We start from the raw sequence: 14,618 nt of genomic DNA, 5'->3' as shown, positions 1-14,618 counted from the left end.
GTGTGTGTGTGTGTTTCTAATCTCTCATGCTAGCCTTTTCCTTTCGCCTTCTACATTTCTCTTGTACCACTTTCCCTATTCTTGAGGTTTCTGTACCCTTGATTCATCCCATACAGAAGTGAAATAGTAAAGAAAATAGATAGATAGATAGATGGATAGATAGATAGATAGAAAGAAGATAGATATATACAGGCACAGGTAACATAAAATTCAGTTATTAGTTCATAACCCTCCCTAAACTTTAGTTGGGCTATTTTGAATTCTTACCACAAATGGACACATCATGATTGTACAGCTATAAATTCATAGACTTACTTCATGCTTACCATTTGGGAGATCTCGACAATGGAGAGCATCATCAATGTCGGTACACCCAATGGGATCAACAGAGCAGACATCTAAGTGCCGGAGATCTTCACGTTCAGCCTCATCCTGCATAGTTATGTAATGCTTTAAATAATTCACAATAAAATATAATAAAAGAATTAAAGAGCACATGTCCAGTACCTTACTTGTAGCTAATCATGCAAATAACCAATTAACAAAGGTAATATTTGATAAGTTAAGTAGCAGTTGAATATTTAAGGATTTATCTCTATCTCGCTTTTTTTTTTTTTGTATTCTCACTTTGGCATTGGGTAGCTAGAGCCAAGAGTGACACATACTCTCTCGTTCACTGTAATACTTTCCTTCTAGCTGCTGCAAGAATTGTGCTCTGCTAAGGCATTTCCCTTCCATAAGAATATTAAGAGTTTCATCTGGTTTGCTTCTGTTGCTTTTTACACAATGAGAGTCATTAAATATTTAGTTATACAGGTTGTACCTCTCTAGTCCGGCAACCTCGGGACCTGACCGGTGCCGGACCATGGAAATTGCCAGACCATGGAAATTCACCCTTTTCCTGGATAGATAGTGACTTGTGCTTATGCTTGGAAGCACTCGCACCACTTTCTCTGCATCATGGTCTCTTTGAAGACATATTGAAGGGTTAAATGTCGTATCGTAGCTTCTCAAATTTCGCGAGTTTTTAATTCAACGTATTTTATTGGTACACATACAAAAAAAATAATAAAAATTTTGACGGCGGAAACTTGAATTTCGACGGGTTTGAACGGCCCGCCAATGTGCAGACGACGTGCATAATCGTGTAAACAGCGTCATTTCTCTTATGTACAAAAGATTCATTATTGTTTATTACTGAATGTCTTTTTATTGAATTAATGTTTATGTGTGCAAAATGAGCAATGCAATTCATTAATAATACGTAGAATATTAAAACACACGAGGAAATGACACAGCATTGTTTTCGTTGATTACAAAACCAGTGACAACATACTCCCAAACGTAAAGCTGACCCACTTTTACAAACCGTCAAGGTATATATTGTAGCTCCTAGGTGGCATAATCAATGAGCCCCAGATTTAGAGAGGAAATATAGTCACACAAGAGATAAGTATGAAATAATTCTACTGACTCAGAATGTGATTGTTATAGCCCTCGCACTTCAAGTGAAGGTGGGAGGGTGAAAAGCAACTTACCTTTTTTGTGATTACCCAAGGCAACTTTGGAAGGCAGTTCAAGACAGACTCTGAGAACTTGGTGTATGGACAGTCATGTTCCAAAAGAATCACTTCATTCTCAGCCTCCTTCTCTCCAACAGTGCCAATCACACGAACAAAGTGCCCCTGAAAGAAATGTTGCATAGTACTAAAATACTGCTCTCAAGTCTCACTGTGACTGAAATTTTCAATATTCAGGTCAGTGTGGAAAAACAATAAGAGAAGGTATTATTCAATCAAATGTATTCATCAATGATCCTATTGAAAACATTTCCACAGAGGTTTATCACAAATGATTTAAAACTCAGGATTTATTCTGTTTACAAAATCTAATATTTACACACACAAACAGACTAACACACACTAAAACAATATTAGGTGTATTCTTGCCATATACAGCAGAATCCCGGTTATCCAGCACCTACGGAGATTGAGAGGCACTGGATAAAGAGATTTTCAAGTCAGTTGAACCTCACTCTTAGTGTATGATATGGACACAAAGTAGTACCTTCAGCTGTGTATTATTATATTACTCTTATATTACTCCATTAATTATGTATAGTAAAGTATTACAGAACATGTATTAATTCTATGTAATATTCCCATTTATTGTGCACCAGATTATGTATATAAATTACAGTGGGGTATGCTATAACGAATCTAATTGGTTCTAGAACCTTGTTCGTTATAGCATTCGTTTGTTATAGGATTAATCCGTTCCAGGCCCCCAAATACAACCACTTAACACTGAAAAATATAATATAAAATTGTAAAAATTGTAAAAAAGTGCATAAATATGCATCTAAACCCCTGAAATAAAGAATATCATTAATATTTGTAATAAAAAAACAATAAATTAGAAAAATAAATAAATAAATAAAATAAATTATGTTCGTTGTAGGAGTTTCGTTCGTTATAGCATTCTCAATTTTATAGGTAAAACCGTTCGTTATAGGAATATTCGTAGTAGGATCCGTTCGTTATAGCATACCCCACTGTATCATATTTATACTTTATGTATTCAGCTTGTGAATGCTGGCATCTGTACAGGCCAGCGCGCAGTAATACATAGATAGACAGAGTGAAGACAGAGTCCTTGTGGTGCGGATGCGAGCTTCTGGGTCCCCTTGTATATATATCTCCCGTACGAGAATAGAACCTACTTTTAAGATAACAAGTGTTTGTGTATACCTTCAGTAGTATAGAACATTTTGTGGGTATTCAAGACGAACGTCAGACTTAGGATCCCCAATAAATCCAACAATTCACAGTGTTACACACTGACCTCACAAATTCGTCTCAGAAAAACAGACTTCTTTAACACTTATTCCACTCTATATAAATAGTGCGGCTTAGAAATAAAGAAATTTTTATATAAAACTATAAAATAAGAAAAATATGCGAGTGTATGTTCAGGAAGTGTACATGTGTGGAGGCAGTGGGCTATAAATGCATGGTTGCATTCCCTCTTGATGTGACCTCATGGCATACACACAGTGCAGCACGACAGCTATATGTCTGTGAGTCAGCTGCTTGACTACCTTGGCTGAACTGTGTGGTCTTGCCCAGATGATGGTTGGAGTGTGGAAGGAGCTATTTTTTTACATAAAATATGTGCTATTGTATTTTATGATATGCTAAGTATCAATTTCATTGTTTATCGTAGCAATAAATATGGCAGCTGATCATCCCTGTTGCGCGTGGTATTCAAACTTACGATTCTAGCTTATTTTGGATCATCTTATATTTTTATTATTGGTTAGTTGAGTCTGCCAGTTATTTAGATAGCCTGATAACTGAGATTCTACTGTAGTAAGATTATTTCATGTTGGAACCAAAAACTGGATGCTTTAATAGTGCGATTCTTTGAAGAACCTCCTGACAAGATAGCAAAATTATCAAATTTTCCGGTTAGTCCAGAAGCAGAGTTGATTGACTTAAACCAAATGGTTATTTAAAATAAATAAATAAATAAAAATATAATGTAAATTAGAAAAACATTTGAAACTACAGTACTGTACTAATTAATCATTGCAATATAAGTAACACATAAAGAATGTGAATAAACATTGTTGTTAATTTTTTATTACAGAATTTATAGAATTTACTTACAAGTATTTATAATACAGCTATACTTTTTTATTTAACTTTATTCTGGTAAACAAACTCACGGGTAGAAGACATGCAGTGACAGTAATAGTGGTGCAGCTTATATTCGTTAAAATACAGTATACTGTATATGGATAAATGAATATGCCAAATAATGTGTTTTCTTATGGGAATAATAAGAAACAATCAATAAATGAAGACACACACAAGAACATAGGTTTTCACAGCCAGATTTGTAGTTTTACAGAACTTCACATTTCTAATTCAATCTTGAAGGTGACTTAGTTGTTTAAATATACAGTCAACCCTCGCTTTACGCGGTCCCACTTTACGCGTTTCCACGTTTACGCGGTACCCTGCCGAAACCGGAATGCTCACTTTCCGCGGTGTGTGTACCCTTTTGCGCGGAGAGCGGCGCGAGCAGGGTGCGCACAAGGTCGCCCAGTCATCAAAACATTACCGAGTTCTTCACCCGCCACCCACCACAGCCGGCCCAAGTCAGTGATAATGATAGTGAGGATATGGACTTATATGGACTTTGAGGGGTTTGACAAAGAGGCCCTGCAAGCCTCTGTGGTGGATAGTGATACAATTGATACAAGTGATACAGGTGAGGGCCAATAATCTGCCCTCTGCCTCGGAACCAACCCCCCATCCCCATGTGCCCAGCCATCTTTTCTACTACTGTAAGTGTTAAAAAACCTAATATTATTGATATTTCTCTTAATTATTAATTGTGTGTGCATACCATCATAAAATTAAGAAGTTATTTTTACTACAACGTAGGTATTGTGTCTGAAAAAGTGGAGTTTGGGGGTCGGCCCGGTCTCTATTTCAATTAATCCCATATGTTATGTTGTTCACTTAACTAGTTTCTCACTTTACGCGGGCCGCCGTGGGTTGAATTAACCGCGTAAAGTGAGGGTTCACTGTATAATGCAGTACTGTACTGTACTACAATACAATACAGTAGTTTGCTTCAATTACTTCATGTTACTGGTGCTACAGAAACTTATAGTAATGAAAAGGAACTTTTTTATCTGTTTATGTGTACAGGTATCTTGGACATTGACAAAAATTCAATTAAATCTGACAAATCAAAGAATTATGATTAAAAAAAATCTAAAATAAAAAATCAACAACCCTGAGGCAAATTAATCAAAATATAATCACATATTTAACATATTTATTAAAAACATCATGTATACTATCTTTCAGCTTCATAATAATGTCCAACACAATTTCCTTACCTTTGGGTTCCTTGAGTTTCTGGGCCAGCAATCAATAGCAACAATTATTCTCTTATTGTACAGCAGGTCAGGCTGCCTTGTCTCAATACGGATAAATGGGATCTTCTTATCAGCCGGGATGAACAAGTGTCGCAGTGACTGCAATGATCATGTTGGTATCAGGTGAGACTTACTCTTATTATCAAACACAGGTATCAAAATAACTGAAACAGTTTTCTAAATGAATTAGGCATATCAAATGTATATTGGAGAACGTTTCAGGAAAAGTCTTTCAAGATGTTTGGCACTATTTTTGGATTTAAAAAAGGATAAAATTAAACTCATAAGAATAAAAAATAATACAGATAATGGAGTCATGGATAAATAAGTATATGAACCATGGGTAGAGCCACCACACACTCCGGTTTATAAATTGCCAACATGTTCCCACTGGCCACTGAACACCATAAACCCTGATCATAGCTGTCATGATACCATTCATCTGTGTTGTCATGGTCACTATTTATTGAAAATAAAATAGTTTTTGGTTAGTCGTGTATTTCCTAACCCAGTGTAACACGAGATGAGGCACTTCGTAATAAAAGTCCTGCATGAAGCATGACATGTATATACTGTATTTGATACATCATAAGCTTCATTGTCTGGGTGTTGTTATAACTACCGTACTGAGAAGAGATAAAAAGTTACAGTTGTAGAAATGTGTTCCTACACCCCCTATGGTAACCTGTGTCTCCAAACGGCCAACCTAAATGACCTATAGCAAACCTATCCACCAATAATATCCGTCATTACGCAACCAATACCCATTCATTCATAAATAGTGATACAGTGATCCCTCGGTTAATGAACGCCTCGGTTAACGAACTGCCTTCCATAAGAATCTTCAATTTGGTTAACAAAAAAAATTCGGTTAACGAATTTCTTACGAACCGACCTCAACATGTTTTCGCTTGCACTGGCCGGGCAACCAGCTTTAGTATCAGTCCGCCAATACATTAATCGGTTCTGGGGCTTAAATTCCTTACTATTTTAGTAAATATCAAGAAGTTTATACTATTCAATACTTTTAAAAGTTTAATATTAACTTTTTTAGTCATTTTAACAATTATTGAACATAAATGAAGGTAAAGAAACTAGTTTCTGGCGTGCCATCCAGCCTGTTAACACACCAGACAGGCGTTAGTCTCTCTCTGTTTTCAGTGGAGGTAACATCTTGCTTGAGACTCTCTTCAACTAAACGCTTTTTTTCTGTGTTTCCAAGCAAATTATTGGTCATTTTGAAATATATTTTACATATTGACAATATATAATGCAGTGCAGTGATGATTTAAAGAAAATAATCTTGAAATACACCAAGAGAACTAAAATTTTATGGATGAAATGGTGCCATGGGGTGACTTCTCTTCCACCCCAATGCCTTTTCTTCTTCCTTCTCCTCCACCCCCATTCTAATTCCCATCATCATCATCATCATCATCAGGAGCCTTCTACATACACACCTCAAAGTAAGTGAACTTTTCTACCATTTTTGTTGAATTTAGGAAATTTTCGGTGAGCTGGAACCAATTACCCAAAAACCCATTGAAACAATGGTTTCGGTTAACGAACAACCTGCTGGAACGGATTGAGTTCGTTAACCGAGGGACCACTGTACTACTATGCAATGCGATGCTGTCGTTTGGAGACATGGATTACCACAGGGGGTGTAGGTACACATTTCTGCAACTGTACCAAAGTGGTCAAGCCAAGACATAATTGATAAAATAAAAGACAGAATTCTTACTTCAGTAATTTCATTTTTTTTAATGATGCCACAGTATTGTCTCCATTTGCGCCTGATAATGCCAACAACACATCCAGTTGGCTGACGCTCTCCTTCTCCACGCCCAGAAGCTAACAGATCTTGTTCTTCTTTAAGGGTTGTTTCATCAGCATCATCTTCACAATCTCCTGATTATATTCATATCATGTTAGTTTATCTAACTTACCATCAACATACAATACAGTACTCTCAAATTTCTTCTTCCCAAACAACAGGTATAATTATCTCACTTCTAAATTGCCAAATATTTCTGTTAAATAATGGCTTTTAAGCCAGTAAAATAAAATTTGTAGCAATAACTATCAACTTTCATCATCTAATGACTAAAGGAAATGTTATACACATTACAGTATATGATTGGAGCTACAATTTCATATTACATTGCAGAGAAAATAAAAGCAATGTTTTGTGAGTACAGTAGAAGCAAATATTACTGTCATTATCTACAAAGATAAATGCAAGACACAACTGGACAATACTGACCTAGTGACGTCAGACTGGTCAACAACAACTCTTCATCTTGTTCAAAAATAAATGAGCTAATTAATGACTTACCTCCTTTTTCCTCTTCTTGTTTTTCTTGGTCAATTACAACCGTTGAGGGAGCTGACCACTGTTCCTCAGGAAATATTTCAATTGCCACGGTATCGTCATGTAACGCACGGTTCAGGTTGAGGCGTCCTTGGATCAGTACTGATTTCTCGTAGCCATCCAACATCACGTTGGCTTCAAGGAAGTTATTGCGTGATGTCTTCAATGGTCCTTGACGAATTTTACCACTCTATTGAAGGAAATTATATTATCAACAGCAATTCTACTCTTACCCTGAAGAGATTAAAGTAGTGGATACTAAAATACAATATACCCCTGTAATTTTTATATGTACAGTATACAAATAATGTAGCTGAAAGTGATTCATTCATATAGAAGTCAAGTTACTTATGATGGAAAAAAAATCCATGAAACCATCTTTGTGGCAAAACTTAAATTATTCAAGTAGATGTACTGTTCCAAGCATATAGTCATTGGAGTGTGTGTACTAGTATATGTGTGAGATGGTGTAGCCTATGTGTGTTAATTCCTGTTCTGTACATTTCAGGTATTGGTGCCTTTTGTATTGAGACAATAAACACCAACAAAATCAAACAGTATATTACTGACCGACGGTGCATACAGTAAATTGGCGACGAGGATCAAGCACATACATCTATTCACAACATGACCACTGCTATACCAACGCTACAACCTCTAGAGCTAGAGGAGACTGACCAAACACACACATGGACTGACTGGATAGAGCATGCTGAAGATGCCTTCATTGCATTCAACATAACTGAAGATGCCACAAGACTAGCACTCATCAGATTGTATGGAGGAAAGAATCTGAAGGAAATCATGAAGACATTGCGTCCAGCGATACCGACAACCAAACAGAGCCAACGTACAAAACAATGAGAATAGCACTTGATGAATACTTCAGTGATAAAACAAACGAAGTATTTGAACGACACAAGTTCCAGATGCTGGCGCAGGTCGGGGAAAGTACACACAACTACGTAACCCGCCTACGTACACAAGGGGCCAAGTGCAACTTCGACAACTACAACCTTGACCAAGCCATCAACTATGTGGTTGCCAACGGGATCCCGAAAGCTATGACACTGTCTGAAATTCTCGAAGAATCAGGGAAGGATCCGACTATAAGAGCCCTCGAAGACGCCATCGCCAAGAATGACTGGACGGATAAACTAACGGAGCCTTTCAAACACGTACGTGGAGAACTGACATCAAAACGGGGACTCGTGTTGAGGGGATCCCAGATCGTTATGCCCCAAACACTACAACGACGCACGATGCAACTCGCACATGAGACACACCTGGGAATGGTCAAGACCAAGGCGCTGCTCCGAGGCAAGGTATGGTGGCCAACTATCAACAAGGATGTGGAGAAGGCAATCAGACAATGCATCCCATGTGCAAGCCTCGACACAAGAAAACAAGCCAATCCGGTGAATATGTCTGAGATGAAGGGGCCGTGGGAGGTAATCCACGTGGACGCATGTGGACCGTTCCCTAGTGGTGACTATGTGCTGGGAATCATCGATGCAGGATCCCGGTGGCCAGAAGCCTTTGTGGTCAAGACTATCAACACCGATACCGTTACGACTCTAATCGAAGGATGCATCACTACACACCGCATCCCAGCGGTCATCGTGTCAGATAACGGACCACAGTTCAGAGCCAAGGAGTTTGCACAGTTCTGTGAAGAATGGGGAATAAAACACAACAAAGTGACACCATATCATCCCCAAGCAAATGGGGAAATCGAACGGTTCTTCGCGACCATGTCGAAAGCACTCCCAGCGATGCATACTGAGGGGAAAGATTGGAGACGGCAACTCGGTAAATTGTTGATGCACTACAGGAACACCCCACACTCGATGACGGGAGAGACGCCAGCCAAACTCCTCATGGGAAGGAACATCAAGGTGAAACTCCCCCAAGTGAGTCATGACTTGGAAGACACACAAGTGACATGTTGGGATGTGGCACACAAGAGAGATAAAAGAGAAAAGGAGAAACTGAAACTCCGGACAGACAACCGGAATAAGTCCAAACTAGCGAAGTTGAGACCAACTGATCAAGTGCTCCTGAAGCAAACCAAGAAAGACAAGCTCTCAAATAATTACGATCCTAAACCGTGGACGGTAAGTGAAAGGCGAGGCGACTCAGCTATTCTACAATGAGGACCCAAGAAGATATTACACAGCACATCCCAGATGAGAAGAGTTCCAGGGAGATGCCAAGGAGGAAATGACGGCAGTGGAGACAGTGACACAGACGGAAGCCACAAAACAGCCGAGAGAACCGACAACACCCATCGAAACCAGGAAAACAACCAAGCCGCCAACACGCCGAGGACAGGGATGGACGAGTCCAGGCAGGACGGGAACAGCGAGGAGGAACTACTCGCTGCTAGGCGACCACGTCGTACTATAGTAAAACCGAAGAAATACCAGGATGGAGCTAAAGACTTCGGAACGGATGGAAGTGAAAGCTCTGGAACGGATGAAGCTGATGACTCCGAAATGGATGGAGAGACAAGCGACGAATATAAACCCGGCCGTTCATGGAACTAAAGAGAACGGCAATACAGAACTATCATCATGAATAAAAGGGAGGGGAAGATGTACTGTTCCAAGCGTATAGTCATTGGAGTGTGTGTACTAGTACAGTATATGTGTGAGATGGTGTAGCCTATGTGTGTTAATTCCTGTTCTGTACATTTCAGGTATTGGTGCCTTCTGTATTGAGACAATAAACACCAACAAAGTCAAACAGTATATTACTGACCGACGGTGCATACAGTAAAGTAGCTTACCGTATATATGAGCATGATATAATCTGATAATTTAAGACCCTTTCTTCAGCACATGTAAGAATATGTTAGACTGCACTGTACAGGTATCCCTCAATTAGCATTAATTCACTTAAAGTTTAATTCACTTTAGCAATAAGAAATTGTTGACACCCTTTCTCACTTAACGTAAAGTCAAAATTCGGTTTAGCAATAGATTGACTCACTGAGAAGGGGGAAAACTGGGTATGAGGTGGCTACACATTGCCATTGTTATTATGTAATGAGACTACAGTGATCCCTCGGTTAACGAGATTTCGGTTAACGAGTTACCTTCCATAAGATTCTTAACTTCGGTTAACGAGCAAGCCCCCAATTAACGAGTTTTTACGAGCCGACTTCAACATGTTTTCGCTTGCATTTGGCGGTCCACCAGCAGTAGTATTAGTCCGCCAATACAGTAATCGGTTTTAGGGCTTAAATTCCTTACTATTTTAGTAAATATCAAGAAGTTTATACTATTCAATAATTTAAAAAAATTAATATTAAATTTTTTAGTCATTTTAACAATTATTGAACATAATTCAAGGTAAGGAAACTAGTTTCATGTGCGCCATCCAGCCTGGCAACACACCAAACAGGTGCCAGTCTCTCTGTCTTTTCAGTGGAGGTAACATCTTGCTTGAGACTCTCTTTAACTAAATGCTTTTTTCTGTGTTTGCAAGCAAATTATTGGTCATTTTGAAATTTATTTTACATATTGACAATATATAATGCAGTGCAGTGTTGATTGAAAGAAAATAATCTTGAATTACACCAAGAGAACTAAAATTTTATGGGTGAAATGGAGCCATGGGGTGACTTCTCTTCCACCCCAATGCCTTCTCTTCTCCCTTCTCCTCCACCCCCATTCTAATTCCCATCATCATCATCATCATCCAGGAGCCTTCTACATACACACCTCAAAGTAAATGTACTTTACTACCATTTTTGTTGAATTTAGGCAATTTTCAGTGAGCTGGAACCAATTACCTAAAAACCCATTGAAACAATGGTTTCGGTTAACGAGTTTTTCGGTTAACGAGCAACTTGCTGGAACAGATTGTGCTCGTTAACCGAGGGACCACTGTACAAAAGCTGTGGAAAAATCATTATAATACTCTAATGTGGTTTAGAAATAAATAAAATAATATACATTACTGTAAAACTATAAAATAAGACAAATGAAGAGCATTGGTATGTATGTGTGGGAAGAGAACGTGTGTGGAGACAGTGGGCTGTAACTGCATCGTCAGCCCTGCCGCGTTCCCTCCCCCAGTATGATGTCATAGCAGCAGGAGCCACATGTCTCTGAGTCAGCTGGGTGTCTGCTTGCTGAAATATGTCATGTCATGTCGCCCTGCCATCTGAACCTACTGTTCGTCCTCTATGCTTTCCTGTTATCCTTCATTTTGTGATAATTTTGCTTAATATTAAGATTTTCAGGAACGCAACCCCATCATTAAATGGGGGATACCTGTACAGTATTCTGAAAACCTTTAAGTTAGGTTTATAGATCAATAATGTGACTATAATAGCAATTTGTCACACAAATCCTTCCATATTAGGGTTCATTATTAATCTTTAATTAGAGTTCAGAAACGATTCCTGTGTGAGGCACAATATCAGAATGAATTATTTATTACAGTACCTTTAGTCCACTGCGTATTTTCTCTACAGACCAGTGTGGTGTGTACAGGTAACGGTCACTACCCTCATCCTCTTTTTCTTCTTCCACCTTAGCTACAATATCCAACAGGCCAGGCCTCTCCTTCAGGCTGGACACATATTCATACACTGAAATACATTAAATATATTAATATATAAACTTTAAATAAATCAACTACTGTAGTCTACATACAGTACTACAGCAACACATGAACTTTCTTTTTCTTTTCACTATTCCAACTCTTTTCCCACTCTAATGCATAGTGGATGTAGTGAAACACAAACACACAGACTCTCCCTCTAATCACTATCATTCAGTCAATCTTACTGCTATAATGGATGAGTTCTGCTAAAACAAAAACCCCAAATATCTACCACTACTGAATCTGGTTTACCTGTGTTATTTCCAACAATATATATTATAATTTATGTAACATACAAGATTAACATAAACCTAGAAAACCTAAGCATAGTATTTACAAAGCACACTTGAAGTTTAATATTCTAATGCTAACAGTGACTTTGTGTATTGAATACCACTATGAATTATAAAATAAATATGAGAGATGTAACAAAATGGAAGAAAAAGAAGTTCATATAACCTGAACATTTACTCATCCTTGTGTATTAAGGTGACAAAATTACAAGCTATACCCATACCATTTACAAAAATAATTCTAATATTAAACTTTTGTCTCGTAGGTTGTGAGTATACCTGTACTGCACAGCAACTGTATTAGCCATTTAAAAAAGTGTAAGACAATTCTGCCAGTTTTTATTTTAGAAACAGTGACTCTAAAATGCACTTGCACATCTTGGAGTGTTAATGAAGATTTTCATCAAATTTTTATGAAAGTTATCCACCCAAAATTTTAAGACAAGTTGTACTGACACACATTCGTCTATTATTGCTGCCCCTCGCCCCAACATACACAAACCATTTTAGTCACTTATAATAAAATTACTAAACCTGTAAGCCTTCATACTTGTGTAAGATTCAAGTTCCATCTCCCGAGCCTTATCCCGATTAGCGAAGTCATTTGTGATGAGGATGACATTTTGGTGACTCTCTCGGAAGTGCTGCTTGTACCACCAACATGCCACTCTGATGGCTCTGTCATTCCTATCATTTGATGATTCCTTTTCTTCCCTCTCTATATAACACTCACTGTAAGGAACATAAGCAAAGGGTAGGAGTAAATTATCCTCATTAGTATTTTATGACACCATTTGTTGGTTAAAACCAGAACAGCATCACCCCCCCCACCCCAGTAACCACTGAAACCCCAGGTATTGGCACATTGTCTAATTGCAACTGCCCAGAATATGCAGCAGAGACCAGAGGATGGCCACAACTCTGATGACCCAGTTACCATCAGACATGTTAAAGCAAAGTTTTATGACTAGATGCCCTTCATAACACCAACCCGCAGGGTGGGAACAGCTGGCAAAGCAAGGTCACAACTCTCTGAGGTAATCAGACACTACAATTCACATTTTAATACTGTAGTTTATATATACTGTATATATACACCACCTCCCAGTGAATTCTGGGGGGTGGTAAAGTATCTGTCATCAAAAATCTACTTAAAGAACTAATTTTTTTTTATTAAGATTTCAGCATTCTAAATTCCTGTTCTGTGATCATGAAGCTTGACACCCTTATGAGCTATACACATCATAAATTCCCTCCACTATGTTGCTGACATTTGACCCACAACCAAGCTGGGTCAAGCATCAGTCATAAGGAATCTTGGTTACTGTAAGACGGGTTCTGTATTCCTTGTTTAATGTTGATATCAATGGTCCTCACAATGTTCTCTACCAAATACAAAAGTGATTGTCTGAGTACTGTACCAGTGCTAAAAGTAAATGTAAAGTTCTAAGTACTGTATAAAACAAAAGGTGGAAATTCTGCAAATACCGTAGTGGACCAAGGACAATTAGAGAAATAAGTGAATGACTAGTACTGTATGGCTGAAAAATCATGAAAAATCAGATTGAAAAATTATTGAAATCTTATGCTGATGGTCAGTCACAGGAATCCAAGGCTCAAAGAAAAAACCTCAGTGAACTTCAGTGTGCCAGCCTGGATAAAGTGCTATATGAATGACACAAGCAATAAAGGAATAGCCATTTGGACTGATGTTTTGTAATATACTTGAGTTGAGGAGTTTCATCAGGAACCAAATTTTCCAAACTTTTCTTCACGTCCAATTCCAAACTTTCCCTTACAACTCTACACCCTTATTGTATATAGTAACTGGAATGTGAAATGAAATAAAATATAATATATTTCCTTGACTTAATTTTCTACATACTGCATGAAAAAAGAAACTTGTTGAGGGACTGTGTAGGTGGTGGTGCGAGTGACTACTTGTCCTCATGTGAATTTGAGGAGTAAGATATATGGTGATTGTAGGAGAATGATGCCACACTGAAAGATTATCTGTAGATTTGATAACCTTGTAAGTGTTGGAGAATGATTAAATAGTTTAGTATTCTACAATTATTTGCCAAAACAAAGAAGTCTGATTTTATTGCATATCGTATTTTCCAAGAACAGATGATCATGATAACAATGACTTTATACAACTACTATCCACTTTATGGAGGCCTTTGGTTGACAGATACTTTACTTTAATATGATTTTGAGTTTCAGAAATACATCCCTTGTAAGGTAAGTTTAATTAATGAGAATTTGAAGTACAGTACACAAGGATTTCCAAGAATATAAACTCCACATTCATGAGCTTACAAAGGGCCCTACACAATAGTTGAACTGCAAATATCCAAGTAATACAGTACACCAT

At 37.9% G+C, this 14,618-nt stretch overlaps 1 protein-coding gene across 1 annotated transcript in view; it reads right to left on the bottom strand.

The window, feature by feature from the left end:
• Positions 1-14,618, bottom strand: part of LOC121870743 (exosome complex exonuclease RRP44-like) — a 40,552-nt gene that overhangs the window by 19,280 nt on the left and 6,654 nt on the right. Inside the window, exons 4-10 of the mRNA XM_042372691.1 lie at positions 12,792-12,973; positions 11,789-11,934; positions 7,296-7,521; positions 6,702-6,868; positions 4,919-5,056; positions 1,539-1,685; positions 316-432 (exon numbers count right to left, since the gene is read on the bottom strand). Coding sequence (XP_042228625.1) covers positions 316-432; positions 1,539-1,685; positions 4,919-5,056; positions 6,702-6,868; positions 7,296-7,521; positions 11,789-11,934; positions 12,792-12,973 — 1,123 coding nt within the window. The remainder of the gene's footprint in view (positions 1-315; positions 433-1,538; positions 1,686-4,918; positions 5,057-6,701; positions 6,869-7,295; positions 7,522-11,788; positions 11,935-12,791; positions 12,974-14,618) is intronic.

Source organism: Homarus americanus, unplaced genomic scaffold (genome assembly GCF_018991925.1).
Source record: "Homarus americanus isolate GMGI-L3 unplaced genomic scaffold, GMGI_Hamer_2.0 scaffold45443, whole genome shotgun sequence".
NCBI lineage: Eukaryota > Metazoa > Arthropoda > Malacostraca > Decapoda > Nephropidae > Homarus > Homarus americanus.
This window is presented reverse-complemented; position numbering and strand designations above follow the sequence as displayed.